General features: G+C 38.6%; 1 protein-coding gene across 1 annotated transcript in view; it reads left to right on the top strand.

The window, feature by feature from the left end:
* The first annotated feature begins 17,186 nt into the window (after nt 1–17,186).
* The window catches only part of LOC150085252 (regulator of G protein signaling 7-binding protein-like), a 158,767-nt gene continuing 150,051 nt past the window's right edge, over nt 17,187–25,902 (top strand). The window contains exon 1 of the mRNA XM_090373115.1: nt 17,187–17,647. Within this exon, the coding sequence (XP_090229241.1) occupies nt 17,465–17,647 (183 nt within the window). The 5' untranslated portion in view covers nt 17,187–17,464. The remainder of the gene's footprint in view (nt 17,648–25,902) is intronic.

The raw sequence follows: 25,902 nt of genomic DNA, 5'->3' as shown, positions 1-25,902 counted from the left end.
TACACGAACGCAGAGTTAGCCGATATGCATTTGGCGTACGGGGCTGCAAATTGTAGTGGGCCAGCCGCACAGCGTTTGTACGCGGAACGATATCCGACGAGGCGTATTCCCAGTCATAATTTCTTTGCAAGACTGCACCAGAGGTTAGCTGAGAGAGGTTCATTTGAAAGAGCTGACAGGGACAGGGTAAGAACAGCACGGACTCCAGCCGCCGAACAGAATGTGCTGCAGCATGTACAGGGGAATCCAAGAACGAGTACACGAAGTCTAGCAAACGCAGTCGGGTTTCCCATTGCAGCGTCTGGAGGATTCTCCGAGAACAAGACATGCATCCGTTTCATGTGCAGCGTGTCCAGACACAGCAACCGGAGTATTATGCACCTCGTATTGCTTTCGCACAGTGGTACCTTGCAAAATGTGCTACAAATCCCCTTTTTCCTGCTGAAGTGTTGTTTTCCGATGAGGCATCCTTCACAAGGGAAGGAATTTTCAACACGCATAACGACCATATCTGGGCGGTCGAGAACCCGCATGCAATACGACGTCGTGCAGCACAGATTCGATTTTCGGTCAATGTATGGGCCGGTATTATGGGAGATCACCTCATCGGACCTTACCTGTTACCGTGTCGTCTAACCGGACCTATCTACTTGATCTTTCTGCAGCAAGTATTGCCACAACTTTTGAGAGATGAACAGATTTCTGCATCGACGCAACAGACAATGTGGTTCCAACACGATGGAGCCCCTGCCCATTATAGCGGAGATGTTCGTAACTACCTGGATGTCACATTTGGTCAACAGTGGATCGGACGTGGTGGTCCCGTGCGTTGGCCTGCTCGGTCACCCGACCTATCATGTCTTGATTTTTATTTCTGGGGTCATATGAAATCGCTAGTTTATGACACCCCTGTTGACAATGCTGAGGAGCTGGTTGCAAGAATCGCAGTAGCTGCCGAAAAAATTCGAAATTCGCCTAGAGTATTCCAGAATGTTCGGATGTCCATGCGTCGGAGATGTGAGGCGTGCATTGTAGCCCGTGGAAGAAACTTCGAACACTTACTTTAATCCATGTACCTTTTGCTTCTTTTCATGTATTATTAAAACGATTTCTCACTTACGGTCTCTTTTCTTTTTATGGTGCTTCTGTGTACAACACCGCTTCAGGAAAGCATTTCCAACCCCACATTGCTATATGATTTCGAGTTGTCAGGATGTACCCTACCCCTCTTAGAAGTTCTGAAACGTCTAACTGAAACACCCTGTATAATTTAATTCGCCTTTCATTTGGTGGTGATATGAGCATAAAAGATGGCACCAATCTGTGACCAAAAACGCTAACATTCAGATATAATAATTTTCACAATAATTATATATTTTTATTTTGTTAACTGGATCTTTCCTTTATGTTTCAAAAAGTGGCCAAGGAAAAATAAAGTGGATTTTCGCACTACGCTCCCTCTGATATCATCTACTCACTCCTGGTACTTCTTGTAATTGTTTCAACGTATTCGTGGACACAATCTGTGTTGGTTTGGAGAAAATGGTATTAACTTTCTGCTCACACGAATGGATGGGCAGCTTGCTTTCACTTGTCGCCATGCATGTTAACAACCCTACTAGTCTGCAGGAGCGGTAGAGGATGGAATTATGGGTGTACATTCTATACATGCGTAGGCAGCCAATTCTCCTATAAACATATCGTGTAACAACCAGTACATAATTAGAGGGTTGGTGTGCATAGACGCAAGTGACTTTCATTTCCTACAGTAAATCTCGGTGAAATGTAAGTCATGGAACAGAAGGGCAACCCATTTTGACGGTAATGACGTGGAAGATTTAAGAGATTTCAAGTTTCTCCTCGACGTTAATCAGATTTTAGCAGTAGCCTTTCCAGAAACGCAATTACTTACTTGTGCCACTTAAGAATGCAAAATGGCTAGCTTATATTATTCACTTTGCATTCTCAAGTAGTTTTAAGCCAGCAAAGCCACTTAAACAATCCGTACAAAACTAAATGTAAAGAGCTAATTATAAGATTTTTAGATTTCTGGCATAAACCACAAAAGATGTAATTTGGGAAGTCCAAAAAACACAACGTCCTGCCAAAAATAAATGAACAATACCTCTTATGCATTACCGTATCGATTTTGTTCTAGACTATGGCTCCTGAACCTTTTGGAATCAAGGTCTCAACATTTTATCCACAATAACTGAACCCAAGTTGAAGATCCACTGGTAAATTGATGGCATAATTATCAGTAAGAAAGAAATGGAATTGAGCGCTATTATATTCACAACTGCAAAATAAAATTCTTAACAGTGATAGCCCTGCAATTTATTTAAAAAGGGTTACAACAAAAAAAATATGAATTAAATATTCGCACCATTCTATGCATAACTTACCGCAAAGGTGATTAGATTCATCTAGTTACATGGAAATATGATTGTCATTTAGTATATTTTAAGACATGTTAGGGATTTATCTAAATCACTGATTCCAGTCACTAGATGTTCAAGAGCTGCATACTAAGTAGTGAACACAATACAATGAAAATGATCGAATTTGGTTATTTTTGAAATGGTCAAGTGATAAAAAGCAACATTTCTTAGTGCATTCTATTCGAAATCTTTTGAATAATTGTTCGGTCGTTATAATAACTGTTAGTAATCTTTATAGCCGCCTATTTATATTTTAATGTAAACAGACGGCTAGGAAGGCACATGGTGTCCTATGTATGATTTATAGGGCCTTTGCTAGCATGGAGAAGGACGTCATTATCCCTATTTACAAGGCGACGGTTAGACCGCTTCTGGAATACTGCATTCAGGTTTAGAGACCGCACTTAAAAGACAGAACTTCAGGAGAGGGTTCGGAGAAGGGTGACCCCATTGGTAACGAGTGCAAAGCAATGCATATATGGAAAACGGCTTAGAAGGAGTAAACTGCAAAATCTGACAACCAGACATCCAAGGAGAAATCTAACTGTGGTGCATAAGGCAGGGATTGAGTAAAATGAATGAGGAAGATTTGCTCTTTCACGTGAGTGAGCCATGAACCAGGGGGAAACAAAATCTCAGGGAATAATAGAAGACTGGATTGCATGAAGTGCACAATTTCTATGTAATGCATTTCTCTCATCTATGGACTATTTTTTTGAGCTTTGTTCTCAGGAACCTAGTTTAAATGGAAGTTTGTTCCAACAATCAACTACTCGCCATCTGAAAGCAAATTTCCGCACATCTATCTGCAATTATCCTTGCCCAATTTAAATTTATGTCCCCTGATGTGTGTTGTTTGAGCAAGAGGAATGCCATCAGCATTGAGCTTCCTCATTCCTTTTAAAGTCTCAAACACTTCAATCAGATCTCCTCACAAGTGCCCAGCTTTCAGGCGCTGCAGTTTGCAGAACAGAAATCTTTTTTTTCTGATAAGAGCAGTCTTTTGTTCCACTTATTAACCTCGTTTCTGTGCATCAAAACGAGGCTTCCAGACTTGTATACAATACTCAAGATGTGGCCTAACCATTCCTTCATAAAGAGGGATAATCACCTCCTTATTCCTGTATAACTTTGACAAAACCCCATGAGCTGTCCTAGCAACCTGTCTGCACTCGTCAGTGAACTTTGTCTGATTGTACAGTAAACTTTTCTGATCTCTTTCGTTTCTTTTTCACAAAATGTGGGGTGATTCTACCAATGGTGCTACTCACGATGGCAGAATTACATTTAAGCCAGTTATATAACTGGACGATTCAAATCTTTGTTATTCATTTGGGAGCAAAGATAGGCATAAACAATTTTCATAAAAAAAGAAAAGCGACATTGGCTTAGAGCTAGCCTAATTTTTTTTTAACAGAAATGAATAAACAGCGATGTTTAAAACTTCAAGGAAAAGTAAATTTTCACCAAATGACAACTTACAAATAGCGATGGGCAACTATTTACAATCTGTCGTTTTGTAGGCAGGTAATTACACTTCGAGTCATTTTATAGAGGGATGTCATTAATGAACTGATGAGTTTTTAAATTAGCCACCATTTCTATACCGCAAACCAATGTAGAAGGAGAAAAATGCAACAGGAATAATAACCCTCCATATGATCATTATGGGCAATTATAGATCCACGACGTAGCTTGTCACAGTTAAAGGAATCTACGCTTCAATCACAACTACAAATCTTTCGTTTAAGCGATTCTATTCTTATAAGTTCGGAGACGCATTTGCAAGGCCCATTATTGATCAAACCAACCTTAAATTGCATTCACGCATACGTTAAACCTTTTCCGTGTGTGTAAACACCGGTCTGTTTTTATTTCCTTCAAGTACTTGCTTAAGTCTGCACGATATTGGAAGGCTTTAATGGATAGGCAAACAACTTAAAAGAATCCAATCCTAACGATGGCCATCACTGGTTGGAACCTATATGCGTCGGATATTTATGGGCCTTGTCAGAATCACGCAACGGTTTTATTAATTAGTCTAATAGCGTAAAAATTTAGGGGGGGTGTGTTTAAAGTCTGAGACTACGCAAAAATTTAGTGCTTTAACAACTCTTAAATTTTTATGGATTTAAAATCGCACACTTTTGCATCTCTCATATTGAAGAAATAATTCACATCTGGGTTATCATTCTTACAGTTCGGGTGCCTATCCACCCACAACAGTTTTCCCTATTGGGGAGCATTACTTATTCAAAGTGCAAGAGGAGGCAACTCGTTGTCGTGAGTTTTCACAATATGAGATGTCGTATACTGATGCAAACTTTGAAATGACTCATGACTCTCATCAACCGGTGAAATACCACCACTTTGCTTATTGGAAGCTTGAAGTGGGGAAGCCCATGTTTAGTCTATAGAGAAAAGTTTCCGGCATCCCTCTCCTCTCCTTCAACCCATGCACGGTACCTAGTACTATAGGTTTTGATACCTTTCGTGTTTGGGGTAAAAAAATTTCATAAAAAAAATAAAATTTTCTTTAATTTTTTTTTAAATTTGCAGTTTACAATAGTGTTTTTTCATACATTTTATAAATATATATACTGTATATATTCCTCAAAACATAGTATTTTTGGGGTATCATGGTATTTGTTGTAGTAGGGTTTCAGGAGTATCGACGATAAGGTCATATTGCTCCTTATATACTGTCTCTAAACTGCGTGTGCTCTGTGGTCGATGTTCTGTTTACTGGACGAAAAACCCGAGTTTCCGGGAGAAAAAACTATGGTACTCTCGCCTGAAACCGACTAACTCAGCCACGTTGTTAAAAAGGGACTCAAACTCGGGTCTTTTTCACCCAGTGTGAGGAGGACGGCGATTCTACCAGCTGTGCATCCAAGAGCACATGTGGTATTTACAGAATAAGGGCATTAATGTAATCTTAGCAGTGCTCTCTCCACCAAACCTAAAACAGCAACAGATATCGTAGGGAAAGTTTGCATTAAAATAAACGTCCTCGCGATAGCACAGTGGATATAATCATTGTTCTCCCCACAGCGGGTAGAAAGAATCTGAAATCGAATCCCTCAATGAAACGATGAATTTTTGCAGGCTTTTTTCAAATTGTGGCTGAGTTAGTCGATCCCAGAACAGAGTTGTATTTTTTTTTCTACCAGCGACTTGGGTTTTTCGCCAAGCAAACAGATCACATGATACACTCAATAGGCAGATAAAATAGTGTTGTGGAAGCGGGTAGTTAGAATAACTTTAAGGAGAAATTACTGACAAGTTCCAATCCGGGATGGAATTTCGGCTTCAATTTTGCAAAAGACTTTTTTTTTTAAAGGTGTTAAGTACGTGTTAAGTTAGTTATGCTAAGTTCCAAAACATGCCACCGGGGCACTGAAGTCACCGAACAGCTTACAGGTTTTCTTACATACATATATATCGTGTAATTGCTTGCTCAGGGAAAGACAGTTAATGAAAATAAAATCATAATGTTTATTTTTTTATTTATTTATATTTTTTACTAAATGTTAATGCTTATTTTTCATTTATCTTCTTAATTTTTAATTATTATTATTATTATTTTTTGGCCAATGTAGCAAGTCTGGTTTCATTGCACTGAATTTCACTGCATATGGCGAATACTAAACCACCATCTGGTTACGCCGTCCCTTGTGCAGTAGACATAAATCACCAGCTGAACACTCAACTTCGATTGTGAACATTTCTATAATAATGACTACTTATGAGTTTTTATATATATATATATATATATATATATATATATATATAGGAAAACAAGGGGCAAAATTCTTGGAACTAATATCACTCCGTGTGTTTTGCTTCCTGTACCCTCCCACTTCCTGTACACAGTACTACAATAAGGGAGACAGGTTAATGCACCATGGTAACGGATTTGTTTATGTCGTGTTCGCTTGCAATCAGCGCCTCCTCCTTTCATCCTAGCGCCTGGAACTGGTGGGCACTAGTTGCAGCCTGTCTCACCATTTTTGCTCTTTTCCACGTGTCCATTCGTAGTAGGGGGTGTTCTACTGCCGCTAAAATGTCCGTGCAACGGAATAGCTGGGTGATTCAAAACGGAACTCATGCAAAGCACGATTCTGGTTCTGTCAGACACGCTTTTAGAGTGATGAAAGGTTTTGTTTTGTCCCTTCAAAAATATGATTTCCCTACAATCTGGCACTTCATTTCAGATGTCGGGAGGAGGAGGAAGCAAGAGAAGTTCCATTCTATGGACTTGTAGAAGTAGACATTATCTGTGGTATTAGCGTAAGCTGTGCCTAGCTGGGTTCTTGATCGCTGGCTATCAAAAGCACCTCAGAATTTAATTTATAGGAAAGTTATCTCAAAAGTACTTGGACGCCTCCCAACACTAATAAAGTACTTCTGATCAGTTATATGCAAAATAGAAGCAGCTACAAGTGTTTCGGGAAGCACTACAGATATCAATGGCAGTCGATGTGAATCAAAGTGGGGAGTTAGCTGATGGCTACTTAAAAGAGGTAGCCATCAGCCATTTGTTGCTGTAATAATACAACTATTTAAATCTCTTCCCAAAATCAACTGTACCCGCCATGAAAAGAGAGAAGAATCAGGGTCAAAGCCTCATTCCTCAACAGAGATTCAGTAGACCAGGAAAACTTATGAAGATATATGATTACGTAATCTCAAGCAGCTTTTAAAAAACAGTGTAGCTAGGTTGGCTATCCACTATGGTCATAAGCGTGTTTACTGGCTACAGGAAGTTGCACAGATTCCCTGTAACAACTCACAATTTCTGTAGTTTCAAAATAGGAATCAAATTTTCAAAATAGAATATTATTGGTAGCGCGCGTGCGCCACACACAAGGATCGGATAGGCCTATTTTCATTTTGTGAAAGTATAATAATATAAAGTACAGGACGATTCAAACTTCGCATAACTTAAAAGGAAGACTAATTTCTCTTATTTTGATAGCCATATGTATTCCATATAAAACCACATCGGTGACAAGGCTATATCTGCACACAGAACAGTAGTTTTTAGGTTAAACTTACAGAAACTTATCCATGCCAGTTTGTTCGTATCAGAAATTCCATCTATTTCTCGCACGTAATAACGAAGATCGCTGTTTCGTTTCTGACGCCATTGTAACTATAGCAGAGAGAAACACAACAGGTGGCTTAAGGTCATTCACTAGGCCATCCTTTTCACAGATTTAGTATGGAGTAGGAAACTAAGTGAGTGACATTGAACCACCTCTTTTTTCACTCTAATTTAGTTGTGCAGCTAACGAGCTGGACGATGTAAAGATTTGGAGAGTTGTGAATGGTCAGTGTCAAGGCAGCGCCCTTCAAGATGATTTGAACAGGCTTCAAGAATGGTCAGAAAATTGTTTAGTTTAATGCGCTTGGGGAACAGCAACCCAAAAATAAATGACACACTTGGTGGGACTGAATTAAAAACAATAGAGGAAGAAAGGGATCTTGGAGTTACGATATAGTTAGATAGTAGTTTTCTGAACATAGTAAACAGGCGGCCATGAAAGCCTATGGTGTCCTATCGATGGTATATCGAACAATATCCTGTAGAGATAGTGAGGTCACAATCCCACTGTATAAGGCAATTGTAAGACAGCATCCGGAATACTGTGTTCAAGTATGGAGATATCTGAAAGAAAAAGATATTGGGCTTCTTGAACGGGTCCAAAGAAGGGAAACTCGCGTGGTGAGTTCGGCAAAAGGGCGACTGCACGAGGAAAGACCTTGGATATGTAGGCTACAGAGCTTGGCAACCAGGCACCTTTGAGGGAACCTGATAAATGAAGGTGGACTATTCAATGACAAAGATTTCCAGAACTAGTAGCCATAAATTCGAATTACTGGGGAAGAGGTTTAGACTAGATTGTAGGAAGTTTTAGATTAGAAGGTTGTAGAAAGCGAGCTGTTGATTACTGGAACAGGTTGCCTTCGTAGGTAGTTGAGGCTGACAGCTTGAAGAGATTCAAGAATCAACTCGATAGTTACCTACATGAGGAGGGAAGCGCATAATTTTTATTTTCTTATCTACTTTTTTTTTGATCGGTGCAGCAAAATCCTGTGGCTTCCTTGCACTAATACTACTATATGCCTAATACTATGCAGCTGACGAGCTGTACGGAAAAAATAAAAATAAAATTTCGTCTTATAATCTGGGATTATTAAGGTCAACAAGAAAATTGTTATTGTTATCATTTTTAGGAGCATTAGCAACTAAGGCCATATTGCTCCGGGGATATGCGGTGGTCATTCCCTGACCTTTCCGCATCATCCATATTTGGTGGTCACTGGCTCGAACCCCGGTCTAATCAAGAAGCGTGTGCTATGCACTGCTGCTTCTACCCACCTGGCTACGGAGGCGCGAACAAGAAAATTACCGTATTTAGTAGTGACACGAGCTTGAACCACGGTACACGCGCTTAGAGTGATCACGTCCACAAAATAGAACTGTCTGTTTACTTAAAACTAAAATTAAATTTGTCTGTTACGTTGTATTTCTGATTGTTCACAGACGAGCTATCGCGCAAGTACGAGGAGTGGTAAAAAACTTCCTAGAGAGAGACTAGAGTGTTTGGAGAAGTATCGCCCATTTATACTAGTATTACAAAATGGTCAGCAGAGCTAAAAAGAGAATGAGAGTTATTTGAGGTTGACACAAGGTCTGGTTGGCCATCTGATGCAATCAATTCTGAAACAATTGCCATTGTTGAAGAAAGATTTTAGAAAACACAAGAATCAGTGTCTGAACTGGAAAAAGTTCTTCACAATTCCCACTGAAGCATTTTAAAAATAATACGAGCATTTGAGAATGCCCAAAGTTTGTGCAAGACGGGTTCCCAGAAACTTTTCCATTCATGGCAAACATCAGAGGTGGCATGATCAAAATGAAATTTAAAATTAATTCTTGCTAATCCAGATGAATATTCATCCCGTTTCGTAACTGGTTATGACTAGGTTACCTTTTTTATGATCCTGAAACCAAGTTAAAACGCATGCAATAGAAGAATAAGGTATCTCTAACCACAAAAAAGTTGGGAACCCAACCAATCAGCTAGAAAACGTGTTGGCCGAAATTTTCTCAGGTACAAAAGGATTGTTGTTAATTGATTACCTTGCATTAAAAATCAAAATAACACCGAATATTATGCAAGACTTATGCAAAAGTTAAAATCTGTAATTCGGGGAAAAAAGAGGAGGAAAGTTTGGTCAATGGGTACGGTTTTGCTTCTCCATGACAATGCATCCATGCACAAGTGATATTTAACTTACGCATTAAACTTAATATGCTTTTATCAATATTGTTAATAAATACTGAAAACAGTAAGGACTGAATGCATTGAACACTGAGTGAGGGACTAATAACATTAATCCATGAAAAGCAGATTATCCACAGTGATCCAATTTGTATAGCAGGCTGTCATGCTAAAAAAGTATTTTTTAACATTCAGTTTATTTGTTGGTGAGCCAGAGTAGCAGTAAGATTGGCCAGAAAAGATCTCCCTTTTAACAAATCCGTCCTATGATTGCCGTATAACTGCGTTCATGTCAAAGTTACCCTGCATTGCATCTTTAATAAGTGCCTCCATTGTTTCCCCTGGAACAGAAGTCAAGTTTATAGATCTATAATTACTCACTTCGCCATTTGATTCCCTTTGAGTGTAGGAGAGACATTAGCACATTTCCAATCTGTAAGGACCTTCCCTGAATCCAAGGTGTTCTCATAATTATGGTCAAAGTTTTGCTTACCTGGTTTGGTACTGCTTCTAGCATAATCGGTTAGACACCATCAGTCTCAGACGCCTTACTCAATTTTAGCTTCTGGTGTCCCATTCCTAAAAGCTCTTCGCCAGCAAATTTAGATGCAAAATATTTACCCAGTTTGTTAGTAACCGATTCATTAAAGTTATGCCATTGGTATGTAGTGGCCAATATGGTTCATCGCTTTCCATTCAGTGTTAATATAGGCAAAGAATTCTTTGCTACTATTATTTCCTATAATCTGCCTTAGCTTGTCTAATCCTCTTAATGACTTAATTGTAGACTACTGTTGTGCTCTCGTGGGTAGCACAGTTGGTTGAATCGCCGTCCTCTCCACACCGCGTGGAAAAGACCTGAGTTCGAGCCCCGTTAATGCCGTGAGGGATTTTTATGGGCCTTTTCACAACGTAGTTCAGTTAGTCGGTTTCAGGCGAGGGTAGCCATGGTTTCTTCTGCCGGAAACCTCGGTTTTTCTTCAGGCAAACAGAAAATAGACCACAGAACACATGCAATTGACAGACGGTATATACGGAAGAATATGGTCTTAGTCTCTGATGCTTCTAAAAGCCCCAATACAACACTGTACTTAATCGAGGTTTACGTGTCTCACGATAATTTATAAACATTCCATGCTGTTTGTCTGATCTGACAGTATTGTCAACAGTTCAAGTCTAAACCTTCAACAATAAATTAAGATACAATAATGAAACTGAAATAAAGAAAAATATTTATTACGGAATTTTAGCAAATTTTTGATGGAAATCAAATATTTTGTGAGCAAGTATTATTAGAAAATTGATTGAATTACATTTAGCTTGAAAAGAAATGTCCCTTCTTTCAGGAATCATAAAATGAGACTAGCCAAAGCCACTAAGACCCACCTTGCATAATTCAGGCATTTAATAAAGAATAAGATCAGTGATGATCCATGCTTTTCCAAGGCTTTTAGGGCCTGGTGATATGAAATCCTATTTTTATAAGAGTTATCAGAGCAGAACTAAGCTCATGGAAGGTTCTTAGAGGATTAGTAGACCAGATGAGCTCAATGTAGAAGAGCATTAAGCCCATGAAAATAAATTCAGGATCTGTGACATTATGAGGAAGCTTTTTAAAGGGTTTAAGGATTTGGACCCTTTATCTTTGAGAAATCAAGGTGTGATCATGATGTATCTCTAGACCATCTAAGCATGGACACCATTTCCCAACGTTAGCAGGTTTCACATCTTCTTTCAAATGAGAACACGTCAAGAATCAGTTCAAGGCTGAATCCCGAAATCATCTATAAAGAGTACATTAGATCATTGGTGCTGAACTGTCGGACACTCCTTTGTGAAAGAGTGAGAATAACACAAATCACACCCTCGTGATTAGCACAGTTGGTATAACCCCCGTCCTCTCCACACCGGGTGGAAAGGCCCGAGTTCGAATCTCGTCAATTACGACAGGAATTTTTATGGAACTTTTTCACGTGATTGAGTTAGACCGTTTCAGGCGGGGGTAGCATGGTTTTTTTCTCCCGGAAACTCGCGAGTTTTTCGTCCAGAAAACCGACCTCAGAACTCACGCAATTTACAGACAATATATATGGAGCAATATGGCCTTAGTCGTTGATGCTCCTAAAATTCTAGTACAATAACTTTAAAAAATCGCAGTTGGTATAATCACCGTTCTCCCAAAACCGTATGTGGGGAGGGCGACGATTATACTTTTTCTTTTTAATTCTTTTTTGATTTAAATTTAAGGTCCCCTGCTGCTTTCCAAGAAGGAATAAGGATGATATTAGCATTCGGTTTAATCTATTCATTTAAAGCCTTAACAACATCAGTGAGGCCTTCTTGCAGGTGCCTTCTTTCAAAGTTTTGCAATTTGCAGCCTTCCTTGGTAAGGGTACAATTTTGTGCTCTTGACTGACTTGTAACTTGACTGTATTTCTCTGTAACCCTTCCAACAGATCCACATCCTTCCTAAAATGAGGCTTCCAGACCTGTATGTAGTGCTCAAGATGGGGTCTAACCACTGCTTTATACAGCAGGAAAATCACTCCCTTGTTTCTGCGGGCAAAGTTCTTGTATATCACGAAATCTTCTTAGATGTAGTAGCAATCTATCAAAACTGCTCAGAGACCTTCACTTCGGATTGTACAATTACACCTAGGTTCTCTCGTTCTTCACTGCTTTCGGTGTGGTACCACCCAATTGAGGCCTCCGTAGCCGAGTGGTCAGGAGCAGGAGTGCAGTAATAAACCGGGATTCGAGTACCTGACTGCCACGTACGGTCGATCTGCCAACAACCCGAAATGGACCAGTGTGGCAGATTATGGTCCATTTCCTTCAACTTGAATCGTTGAGAAGGCTTCAATCAGTGTATTGATAATGGCTGCAGTATACTTTTACCACCCAATACTACTTAATTACTTCAAAGCATGAAGTTCAGCAATTTCACTTCCGTTGAGGTTTAACATCGATAAATGCAATACCTTGCATTTATCACTGTTAAACTTCAACTGCCACTTCTCCGCCCATCTGCCTAATTTCTCTAGGGTTTTTTTTGTTTTGCAGCAGCATATCCTGATTCCTGTCATTAACCACCCTAACAGTAAACATCATTTGTAATTTTGACATCGCGTTTCGAACGAATTCCGTAGTATGAGTGGCTGCCTAGACAAAAACTGCTGTTAGAGTGCACTGTGCCAACAATGGAATTCAAAGGAGGTGGGGTTATGATGTGGCCTAGGACATTTGTGCGGAGAACCATCAACACCAAAGCCTGCTTTAACATTTTAGATACTTCCATGTTCTCTACGATGGGGCAGTTCTTTGGAACACGCCCTTATTTGTTTCAACAGGATAATGCTCTGTGCGAAAATGTCAGTGCTGTTCGAAAATGGTTCAAGGACATGAACGTACAAAAGTTAGAACAGCCATGCAGAGTTCCGATTTGAACCGTAAGGTGGATCCGACCTTCCCCAGACGTTTTCATCTATGGGATGAACTAGAACGTCGGGTGAAGGCCAGACCGGGACGTCCAACATCGATAGCACAACAGCTGGTCACTCTTCTGAAGGAGGACTGGATCATACCCACTGTTGGTTCGTTTGTAGAAAAACTACCCAGTAGGGTGAAGTGTGTCAGAGTGGCTGAAGGAGAGCACCCGAAATGCTGTTGAAGTGAATGGCAGTGGGGTCAATGGGAAACCGACGTATGTCCGAATACTTTTTCAGGACAGTGTATATATAAAAGACGATAAAAAAGTGTAATATGAAACATGAAAAAGAAAAACTGGAGTTGAACTTTAAATTTCAGCTCTATTGAGCTTCAACAAGGTTGAACCAGAACCGTGCTTGAATACTGAAGAGTAGAATAAATAATTATCTCCGTGATACGAAAGAGGAGCTAATTATTAGATTTTTTTTAACGTAAAAGAACTTGGAATTTTGTGGCCATTCTCAAGTCCTCATAAAAAAAGTCCCAACGTAAACAGAATACTTTAAATATTTTCTATCTCAAAGTAAAGTTTAAAAGAATTTTTATGAAAAAACAGCGAGATCTTAACAAAGAAATACACAGTAGGGAGAAGAATAGTCCACTATCTTATTAACTAGAAGATGCGAAAGTAAACATCTGTTTGAAGAGTTCTTTGTACAAGGGTGTTTAACCTCCAAGCACACGATCTCGTTCTTTCTGAAATTATCCAGATCGATGCGTATAAATCCCATTTGAATAAATATCGATACCGCTGTACCACAAAATAGCCCAATCTTCCTTCCCTGAATTTGGTTACTATGCGTAAAATATACGCACTGCAGAGAAGCGACCTTCAACTGCGACATTTTTTTTTTCTTACCAAGATGGGCCCGAGAATAAAAAGGGAAGAGAACCGCTTGAGCAGCAGTTTTTTTTTTACCTTTGTGAATTCTTATTGTTACGTTAATAAGAGGGAGGCTTTTCATCGTAGCTACTAACGACCTCCCTCTACCCCTAATGATCTCATGACTCAAAATATTCGCGTGTCTTCTCATTATTGGTCTTCAAGTTGAAATGAACTTTTCTCACACTTGAGGATTAGTTACACGAGCCTATCTTAAAGAAAGATAAAACGGTTGCCTTGCATCCGCAAGAAGATGTGGACTTACTGATTAAACAGCAGAGATACTGATTACAAAATTTAAATAAGCCTGTAGTTTTGGAACCATTGGAGTATGCATTTTTTTAATAAAAATTTCCAGCTGCAGCTAGTAAAATAAATACATAGCCTATAGACCAGCTTATACTACATTGTATTTATCACGAAATATACTATCCTCTCAAAAGTATTCGGAAACAACTCAGGTAGTGAATGATTCGAGCTAAGTGTATACCGATAAGGAACAAGCATATATTAGTATCAGTAGCCAAGATGAGTCCCCCTTAAGGAGACATCCGAGCCCAAATTTCAGCTCGATTTTCTGTTTGCTGGACAAAAAACCCGAGTTTCCGAGAGAGAAAAAAAATCAAGCTATCCTCGCCTAAGACCGACTAACTCAGCCACGTTGTGAAAATGGCCCATAAAATTTCTACCCGGTGTGAGGAGAACGGCGATTCTACCAACTGTGCTACCCACAAGGACCAGCAGCACTGTCTACACGGAATTCCTGAGCTTGGTTTTCAAGGGAGAATTGCGGTTTACAACACTAACGAAAGTCAAAGGTCATTTGGAATAAAGCATTGCCATTGTTTGTGGCAAGGCATCTGTATTCAGGTTTGACGGTCCAGTTCAGTTATAGAGAACATCTGAACAATGTCATGTACCGCAATGAATCACCCTAACAATGAGATCGAAGAAATTATCATGCTATGGGAGGCTTTCTCTTGTGGTTTTGATTGGAATTGTTGGTTGTAGTGCAAAAAAAACTCTCAATGCCTTGTCATATACTGACATTTTGAATACCACTTGCACTATAAATAAATAAATTTTCTGTTTATACTCCGGCACGACAACCAAGTCAGTAGAGTTTACAATAAATCGTCAATACAAATAAATATGCTAATTTTATAGACCAGGACAATTCATGTTCCAGCAGTATAATACTCTGTCTCTTAATACATTGTGGAAGTGGTAGATTGACTAAATTTAAGAATGTATTAGTTAAATTAACAGAGGATGGGCAGATCAGGTGGGTAGTTTTTACTTTTTTTCCTATGATACTGTATAAGCTTGTCCATGAAAAAGTAGTTCCTGAAAGACTGATTTTAGATCTTGAGGAACTACTTTTTCATGTAGAGTGGAGGGGTAATGCATTTTTCTTGTTTTTGAGAAGGGTTAATGGAAAGGGCAGAATCAGCCTTAAAATTTGGGTGCAATGTAGTAACAGTACAGGATACCGATATCTCGTTTAAAGACATGGTGTGTTCCTCGAAAACAAATCGTTAACATAACGTCGTTAAGTGAATTACGATTTTCCCAACACTTCCATGTTATAATAATAGATACATTCCTTTAAAAAATTTAGTAAAAATTTAAATACATGAGTTAGTAGAGCGCAATACAATGACAGAAAGTAGACTTACCAATTTACATAAATTGGTACGTCTTCATGTATTAATTTTTGGGAACACAGTGCCAACGTTTCTTAAAGCTTATCTTGCACTCTCTCAAGTTCAAGGAGTTCTTAGCCAGTCAAATAAGTCTCTACCATGTTTCTTTGTATATCCAGGCGCTCCTAATCAAAGGTAAGTTTAAATGCAGCTAGGCCATATTTATTTACAATTTCTGTTCACATTTGATATCTTAACTTTTCTTCCACTGATGAGCGTTTTCGATCCATTTTAAAAAAAAAAAAAAGGCCTATAGAAAAGAAAGTAATAAATGAATCAAATAAACATAGAACAAATTAAAACTGTCAAGTTGTTGTAGGGTTTTAGGAGCTTCAGCGACTAAAGCCATATTGCTACGTGCATGTTGTCTGTAAATTGCGTGTGGTTGATTTTCTGCTTTCTGGATGAAAACCCATGCTACCTCGCCTGAGACCGACTAAATCGGCCACATTGTGAAAAAGGCCCATAAACATATCTCACGTCATTGACGAGATTCGAACTCTGGTCTTTTCCATCCGGTGTGGAGAGGATGGTGATTCTACCAATTGTTCTGCCCAAGAAGGCACCTTTGGTTCCTGATTTTGATTCATTTGCCCGTTTCCATTCTCTCTGTCAATGAACAAAATATTTGATATCCATTGAAATTTTTTAATTTGTTAAAGCAAAGGCATAACTTTTCTTTCAAAAATAAGATCAGAATTAAGAAAGTTATTGTAATAAGAATTGAATAGCATTATCTATCATTTTCAGACAAATATTTTATGCAACCACCATGGAAAGAACAAAGTTTCGAAGTACTTCTGTGAAGTTCATTCATAAACCTAAACTGCGGAAATCACGTGTCATACCGACTATAAACGTCACAGATCACGTGACGAGTAAGTATCCGGACGACGCACGTGCATTCTTATTTTCCAATCAAATTTGGAAACTTCTGCTGAGCTTTTCGCGGTTTTCACAAAAGCAATCAGTACCTCTGCATAAAAAGTTTCTCTGCACTATTAAAAAAAAAATGAACTAGAACCAAGATATTCTCAAAGATAAACAAACCAGTGTGGTTGCTATACAATATAAAAAACAAGTTCTTAATGGTGCACATGAAAAAAGTATCTGACTGTTTTCGCTAATCGCTTTGTCCCTAAAACAGATCTGTCTATCGCGTAAACTTCCAAAGAGAAACGCCACGTATAAAACAGATCCAAGTGCACGCGACCTCTAATTCACATAGCCATTATGGTGTCAGTGCGCTACAGCAGTCTGTGTGCGTGTGTGTGTGTGGTTGCTAAGCAACCGAGGCTGGTAGAGCTCGCACTTGGGAAGATGTGCCGAGGTGGCTGATTTGTACCGGCACACAGCTCACCTGTCCTGCTAACGGACGCCACGCAATCTCAGGGATAACTTCTGAGAAACTCAAGAACACCAAGAAGATATGCCCATCATCAATACAATCGGATTACGATCGCCTGCCAGAATGGATAAGATGGTTGTGTGGAAGTTGAACAGGAATGAATTTTGTTTGTTGGTGTAAAAACTCCTCTCCGTACTGATGTAGTTTCCTGGTCACCTGGTGGGATATTTTTCCTCGTATCGACGACTTCCAGTACCTAGTAGTTGCAGACGCTAAGTTCCATGTGAGCGGTACTAACGTGGATGAACCTCACAAGTTCAGTGAGGAGGTTTGGTCGCCTCCGTAATAGCTCGCCAAGCAGTCAGCAGCAGAGCAACAGTGGAAGTAGAACGTCCGTCAGCCAGCGTTTGTCATCGCGAAGTTCGCTGCATGAGAGTCCGGAGACAAGTAGAGTCAGCCAAGCACCCCTAGTGGAGTGTACAAAGGTAAGTTCGGTTTTTAACTCGTTCAACTTCGAATAATACATTTCTCCATTGATGCTAATCTAGCAATTTTCTTTAAGATAGTGAAGGAAGCAAAATATACCCTTCATATTAATAGAATACATCATATGCGCGAAGTAAGTAAACACAACCACTAGTACAGTATGTAAAAAAAATAGACAAAAGATTGCAAACAAAAAAAGTTTTTACGCGCTTTTTTTTGTATCTCTGCACGGGGTTCTTTGTTTCTTTGCATGTGGCAGATGGTCTAAGCTTATTAACTCCTTTCGAAATAAGCTGTCACAGCAGTGATACCTCTTATTAAAAAACGAATTTGACTTCTAACCTGATTTTTTTTATATGCAATGTATTTTAGTGCGTAAAGTTCGTTTTTAATAAGATGTATCAATGCTGCGTTCATTTCATGATTTTTTTTATATAAACGATTCTAATATAAACACGATTACGTGCTTTATACAGTGAATAATGAAATTTACCGAAGCATTCCTCAAAATTGTGTCATTAAAATAAATAATGAAATGTGCCGAAGCATTCTCAAGATTAAAATAAATAATGAAATGTATCGAAGCATTCTCAAGATTAAAATAATGAAATGTACCGTAGCATTCTGAAGATTAAAATAAATAATGAAATGTACCAAAGCATTCTGAAGATTAAAATAAATAATGAAATGTACCGAAGCATTCCTCAAGATTATGTCATTAAAATACATCTTTCGAAAGTAATGGCGAAGGATTTTTTTAATAATAACATTCATTTTTGTAATAGAATCTTTGTTAGTTTTTATTTTTATTTCAGATGTGTGATCATGATATTTGTGATCATGAACAAAACAATAATTTCAAATACGATGAAGATTCAGTAAAGCTGTCTACCACCTGCTTGTTTTATTTATTTATTTTTCTGCATCTAACACTAAAAGAATTAGGCTTTCAAAAGAGATTCTTGTCTTACGTCTATCTCCTCCCTCTCGTCTTCTCTCATTGTCCCTTCCTACTATGCTGTTTTCAGCCTCTCCTCTCATTCATCTCTTATATTCTCAATTCTCTGGAACCGTGTATATGCGCATGTGCGTTTATCATTGCCCTCATCTCCTACCCTCCTTCTCCTATTTTATGCTCTCTCTCTTATTTATCTTTGTATTCTCTCTCTGTGTATTTTTGCACTCTATTCTCTTTCTCTCTGTACTTTTGTGCTGTATTCTCTCTCTTTCTCTGCATTTTTGTCCTCTAATCTCTATTTTTATTTCTCTTATTTTTATGTAATATCCCTTCTCATTGTATTCTATTCTCTATTTTTGCGCGCTCTCTCTCTCTCTCTCTCTCTCTCTCTCTCTCTCTCTCTCTCTCTCTCTCTCTCTCTCTCTTATTTTGTGCCGTATTCTCTTCTCTCTCTTTCTCTGTATTTTTGTCTCCATTCCTTCCTTCCCTTTGTATTTTTGTGCTCTATCTCTCTCCTCCCCTAATCTTTGTTCTCTCTCTCCCTCTCTATGCGTGTATATATATATATATATATATATTTTTTTTTTTTTTTTTTTGCACTATTCTCTTTCACTCTGTACTTTTGTCATGTATTCTTTCCTTTTTTTTTTTTTTTTTAACTCTACTCTCTTTCCATTTTTGTACTCTATTTTTCATTTTCTTATTTTTATGTAATATTCCCTTCTCATTGTATTATATTCTCCCTATTTTTGCGCGCTCTCTCTCTTATTTTGTGCCATATTCCCTCTCTCTGTATTCTCTTATGGGTAGATATGGGTAGATATCGCGCAGAGAATGAATACAATTGAACTGTGGTACGCTTTTAAAACATTAATCACAGATGCCTTGAATGCGTATATACCATTAAAAAAAATACTCCACGAGGAGGGTTCCAAGTTGGATGACTAGTGAAGTTGCCGCATTACTTGAGCAGAAAAAGGTGGCATGGAAAGGTTACAGAACAACAAAAAGTACTGAAGCCTATAACAGCTACAAGGTGATGTGTAATAGAGCCACAGAAAAGGTTCGACAGGCAAAGGCAGTTTATGAGAAATCACTAGCAAACAGAGCAAAGAGGGGGGATAAAGAATTCTTCACATATATAAATGCCAAGAAGAGCAGGACAAACCAGATCGGACCTTTATGTAAGGGAAAGGGGATAGTAATAAATACACCAGCTGCCGTTGCAGATGAACTCAACAGTTATTTTGCATCGATATTTACAAATGAAAAGCCTTTTGTGGCAAAGGGAAATTGTGGGAGCGAAGTTAAAAAATATGTAATTAATGATATTGAAATTTCGCAAGATTATTTAATGAAAAAACTTTCGAGCCTACAGACCAGTAAGGCTCCTGGAGTTGATGGAATATACCCTATAATCTTAAGAGAGGCGGCAAGCGAGTGCATTGAACCATTGAGGCTAATTATGCGAGCATCATTAGACTCTGGGGAGATTCCCTTGGATTGGAAAAGTGCAAATGTATCTCCCATACATAAGGGTGGCTCTAAAAGTGAAGTTGGAAATTATCGACCTGTCAGTCTGACTTCAATAGTAGGGAAAATCATGGAGGCAATGATCAAGGGTGGAATTCAGGATCATTTGGATCGAATTGAAATTCTCAAGGATACTCAGCATGGTTTCGTAAAGAGAAAATCATGTTTAACAAATCTGGTTCGCTATTTCGAAAGGGTCACTCACGAGCTGGATTTAGGGAATAATTTCGACATTGTTTATTTAGATTTCAGCAAAGCTTTTGACTCAGTCCCACATGAGCGGTTGCTTTATAAGCTGGAACAGGTTGGAATCACTGGGAAAATCCTTAGATGGATAGAAGGATGGCTTCAGGGCAGGAGGCAGAGGGTTGTGATAAATGGCTATTCCTCAGATTGGGTTGATGTAAGAAGTGGGGTTCCCCAAGGATCAGTATTAGGACCACTGTTGTTTTTAATTTTCATAAACGACATTGATGAAGGGATAGAGGGCGTGATGTCTAAATTTGCAGATGATGTTAAAATTGGGAGAGTAGTTAATGATCACTGTCAAGCTGAGCTTCTTCAGAGAGACCTAGATAGACTTCAGGAATGGTCAGAAAAGTGGCAGCTGTGCTTTAATCCAACAAAGTGTAAGGTATTACACCTGGGAAACAGTAATCCCAAAAAAACTTATTCACTTGGTGGAGTTCAACTAAAGCCAGTACTGGAGGAAAGGGACTTGGGTGTTACGATACGGTCAGACATGAAATTCTCTGAGCATTGTAAACAGGTTGCAAGGAAGGCCCATGGTGTCCTATCAATGATCTATCGAACCTTTGCAAGTAGAGATAGGGACGTGATAATCCCATTATATAAGGCTTATGTTAGACCACACTTGGAATACTGTGTTCAAGTATGGAGACCGCACCTGAAGAAAGACATCGAGCTTCTTGAAAGGGTGCAAAGAAGGGTAACTCGCCTGGTGAGATCGGCAAAAGTGCGTCCTTATGAAGAAAGACTTCGAATATGTGGGTTGCAGAGTTTGGAAACTAGACACCTTAGAGGAGATTTGATTGAGGTGTTTAAGGCTCTGAGAGGCATCAGTAAAATGAATGAGGACAAAATTTTCAAGATTATAAATGATGCTAGAACTAGGGGACATAAATTCAAGTTACGGGGGGAAATGTTTAGATTGGATTGCAGGAAGTTCTATTTTAGCCAGCGAGTTATAAATTACTGGAATAAGTTGCCTTCATGGGTGGTAGAGGCCGACAGTTTGGGGAAATTCAAAGGTCATCTGGACAGTACTTTCGGGTAAGGGAAGCACATAGGATGATAGGTTTAATTTCCTTTTTATTTATTTTTTATTTTATTAATTATTATTATTTAGTTATTTATTTTTATTTTTTTGTTTTTATCATTGTTTTGTTCGGATTTATTTTTTTTTAATTTTTTTTTTTTTTTTTTTTTTGGCTGGTGCAGCATAAGCCATAGGCTTTCTTGCACCATGCGGCCGTTACTAATACTAATACTCTTCTCTTTCTCTGTATTTTTGTCTCCATTCCTTCCTTCTCTTTGTATTTTTGTGCTCTATTCTCTTTTTCGCATTATTTTCTCCTCTCTCTCTCTCTCTCTCTCTCTCTCTCTCTCTCTCTGTACTTTTGTGCTCTATTCTCGCTCTCTTTCTCTCTGTATTTTTGTGCGTTACTCTTTCTCTCTGCATTCTTTTCTGTTTCTGGCCTCAACACCTCACTTTGCTTCTGACAACTCCTCTTACCACCATACGAGTTATTATGCACTTCACATAATTATAATACCCTTAATTAAGTTTAAATTGAAAACAGCCCTATCTACGTTCCCTTTGAACTTTCGCGAAACATGAAAACGTTACATGCAGATGGCTACTGTTTAATCAAACATTCTCCGAGAGAAATTTGTTCACATATTTCGATACCTTAATTGCTTTCAATTCTCCTGCGTTAAATGACCACAGGAGGTTGCGTTCGAAGCAATTAAATCTTTATTGCCAGAAGAAATGCGATTTAGACGACGTCAAATACTGAGCACTACTTCATATTACATCGTTTGATCGCAAGTTTCCCAAAGGAGAAAAACTCCCATTAACAAGAATTCCCTGAAAAGTTCTCCTGCCAAACACAACTGCTGTCTTTACAGGGACCTAACGATGTATTATATATAAAAAAGAAAGTTCTAACTTATACTCAATGTATCATTTCCTACATTTCCAACATTATTCCTCAGAAATATTAGGAATTTTTGAAAAAGTCTAAAACCTAATTAAAACTTGATCCGCTTAGCTATCAACTAATGAGTGCGAATGATTTCATCCATGATCATCACATCACCTGCTGCCAACAACATAAATGATAATATTCAGCACAGCTTTTTTTAAGGATTAACTTAATTAAAATCAAATTTTAAATATTTTCATTTTTATTTTTAGTGGAAGTAAGAGAGCCGACCAATAATTTTTCCTTCTCGATGTTAGAGTTTACACCTAAGTCATTGCACGATATTTCATATAAAAAAATTGATAAATAATTCAAAAATTAAAAATTCGCCAAAATCTGAGTTTGATAATTATCTATTTAATCGAAAGATTAAAGTACAAAAACAAAAATTCATTAATTTATAAAGCACTTTATCCACTGAAATATTAGATACCCAAGTGCTGTCAAGATTTAATTAATTTCTTTCTTTGATAAAAATCGATTTCGTTCGAAAACGATTTCGAAAAAGAATAAAATTGTGACCTAAATTCACTGCGTCACTCACAGAAATATTCGCTTTTATATGCGACTGCACATACGTACTTGAGTCAACACAGAGCGACAATTTTACACAGAAAGGAGAGGACCAAGAGGATGAGAAACACGGATGGAAATGAACGAAGACAGGTAAGGAATTTAAATATTTAAGACGTTGCTACATATTTTAGCTAAGTATATACTGACGAAATAATAAATGGAGCCATCTTGAATGTAACAAGCAAATCACCTTCGTTCTCAGTCATGAAATTACTCATTCAGGCAGGCTTTCTCACAAAATCATAAAGTCTTTATCAAGAATAAAAGAACACTACCTGAACAGAGGAGAACATGGTTATTTTATAAGCATCTGTGTGCTCTCTCTCTCTCTCTCTCTCTCTCTCTCTCTCTCTCTCTCTCTCTCTCTCTCTCTCTCTCTCCCCCCACAACCATCTTAACAACCCTAATTATAACACACGTGCTACTTAAAACAGTTATCCATCATTAATCACCAAACAGGAAAGTTCAGGTGGTTGGGAAGTAAATGCTCTTTACTGCATTCGTTAGAATGGCGTGCATTTTGTGGGTGTACCAAGTCAATACTAACCAAAACCTAATAACTTTTTGCTTTGGAGAATAATAAAGTTGTAATCATGCCGATAGGAAAAGCTAGTAACTGTTGGTACCACCGGTACCGATCTAAACCTGGTACATTGCGTCGCTTACACTTAAGATTTCTAGTCATTTGTAAATAACTATGTTATTTATAAGAAGAAATTTCTTAATTTATTTATCTGACAATCTCTTAAGATCGTTGGACAGGGTACAAAACTTGTACAGTGATGGCAGAGATCACAAACCTAGGGCAGTTGGCTGTTCTCCGAGCTCTCGTCGGTAGCACAGTTGGTACACATACACACACTAGCCAAAGAAATACGAACCTTTGTATTATTAAGACAGTAACAGACAGACGAAATACAAATAAATGCAAAGAAAAATGTGACTTGGGGTGATGATATGTTGCCTGGTCAAGTATAAAGCCTGCAGAGGTTGTTCGGCTACAGTAATCTGAAGTCAGAAGGGGGAAAATGCGTGACCTATAAAAGCATCCATCTCAAAGGTTTTTAATGACTGGAAAGGAAGTGATTCTTTCACATCTCAAAAGCATAAATGTGGAAGGAAAAAAAATACCGGGTGGTTATAAAATAAGTTTCCCTATTCAGGAGACCCAAGTGTCAAAACGGTTAGATACAGAGCTGTGAAAATCGGTGGATATTTAGGGTATGGGGAAGCGATTTGTAGAAGAAAAAAAAATTTGTTCAAATTTCCGCCACCAGGAGAGAAATTGGCACTGTAAACATTAGATGGAATACTTAACTTAGGATTTGATTTTAATATCAGAACTTATAAATCTACAGATAGTGTTCTATCTGCTTTCCTTCACTTGAGATGACATTCTGAAAACGGAGGACTGCGTGCGACCTAGCTTCGCGTAGCATCTCATTGGGGACGTTGGCTAAATGCTGTTTAATGCTTGCTTTCAAATCGACAAGTGTCTGTATGCCGCAACGACAAACTCTGTCTTTCAGGTATCCCCATAGCCAGAAATCACAGGGATTTAGATCTGCAGATGGCTGGCCACAACTGCGGAAATTCTCTAGAAATGATGCAATCATTTCCGAATGTTGAACGGAGCAGTTTCTTCACTTGTCAACCAACGTGGAGAGGGGCACTATCTTTCCTGAACACTACGGTCTCCAAGCATTGCCTTTCTTGCATAGTGAGAATAATGTTATCTCTTAAAAAAACGCAGTACCGTGCACCTTACGGGGCCATGAGGTGTAGGCTCTTCAAAGAAAAATGATCCGATTACAAACTCTGCTGTGAATCCGCACCATACTGTAACGTATGGACTTTGTAGCGGTCTTTCATGCACAGCAGATGGACGAGAAGTTCCTTGTATTCGGCAGTTTTGTGCATTTACAGTCCCATGAAGAGTGAAATGTGCCTCATCAGACTACAAGACCATTCGAGCCTATGTATCGTCAAGTTCCATACGAGCCAGAAATGGTAGAGCAAAGTCTATTCGTTGTTGCTGACCACAAGACTTTAGTTCTTTCACTACGTGAATCTTGTGACCTGGAGGCCATTGCAACCGCTACTCCATCCACTACCTCTGTTCCGATACGTGATGGTCCCCTGCCTGGAATTACACCGAACTCCCCGGTCGTTTCAAATTTCTTTATTAGTTTTTGAAGCCCCACTGACAATGTCAAAGGTCCTTTACGCAAACCTTTTCAGTATCCGATATTCACGTAGTGCTGCATTAGCGTTACTATTATTCTGGTAGAACAGTTTTACTAAAAGAGCACGTTCCTTTTTTGCAAGAGCGATAACGGTTATTTACGGTGGCGTTGGCCTTTCTGCTTTTTTTTTTTTTTATCTAACAGGATGTCATTTGCGTAAGCAGCATGTTTTGAAGTAAACAGCAACTTTTACATATGTGCAGCAACTTTTACAAATTTGAACTTTTTTTTTCTTTTACAAATCGCTTCCCCATACTCTAAGTGACATGCCCATAGATTTTCACAGCGCTAACTTTAACCGTTTTGACACGGGGATCTCCTGAATAGGCAACCTTTTTTTATTTTATAAACACCCGGTACTTCAAGGGCGAAGCCAGCGTATTCGAAAGAACTGCACGGGATAATACGACATCCTGTGTGCAAATAATATCTGAATTCAACCAAGTCCAGAACCGCCTTATATCAACCAGTACCAGGGAATTAAAGAAATTGGGTATTGGCAGGCCACTGCCAATACCCAAAGAGAAAATCAGAAAAATCAGATTGCAGTGATACCGAGAAAGTAATGATTCAACAGTGCAACGACAGAAGAAAGTTATGTGGTTCGTTTTGTTTTTTATTTGGTTTTTAGGAGCATTAGCAACTAAGGCCATATTGCTCCAGGATATGCGGTGGTCATTCTCTGACCTTTCTGCATCCCCCGTATTTGG

This window comes from Mastigoproctus giganteus, chromosome 5 (assembly GCF_048544385.1).
Source record: "Mastigoproctus giganteus isolate SK-2022 chromosome 5, ASM4854438v1, whole genome shotgun sequence".
Lineage (NCBI taxonomy): Eukaryota > Metazoa > Arthropoda > Arachnida > Uropygi > Thelyphonidae > Mastigoproctus > Mastigoproctus giganteus.
Note: the sequence above shows the minus strand (reverse complement) of the source record. Positions and strands in the feature narration are given on the sequence as shown.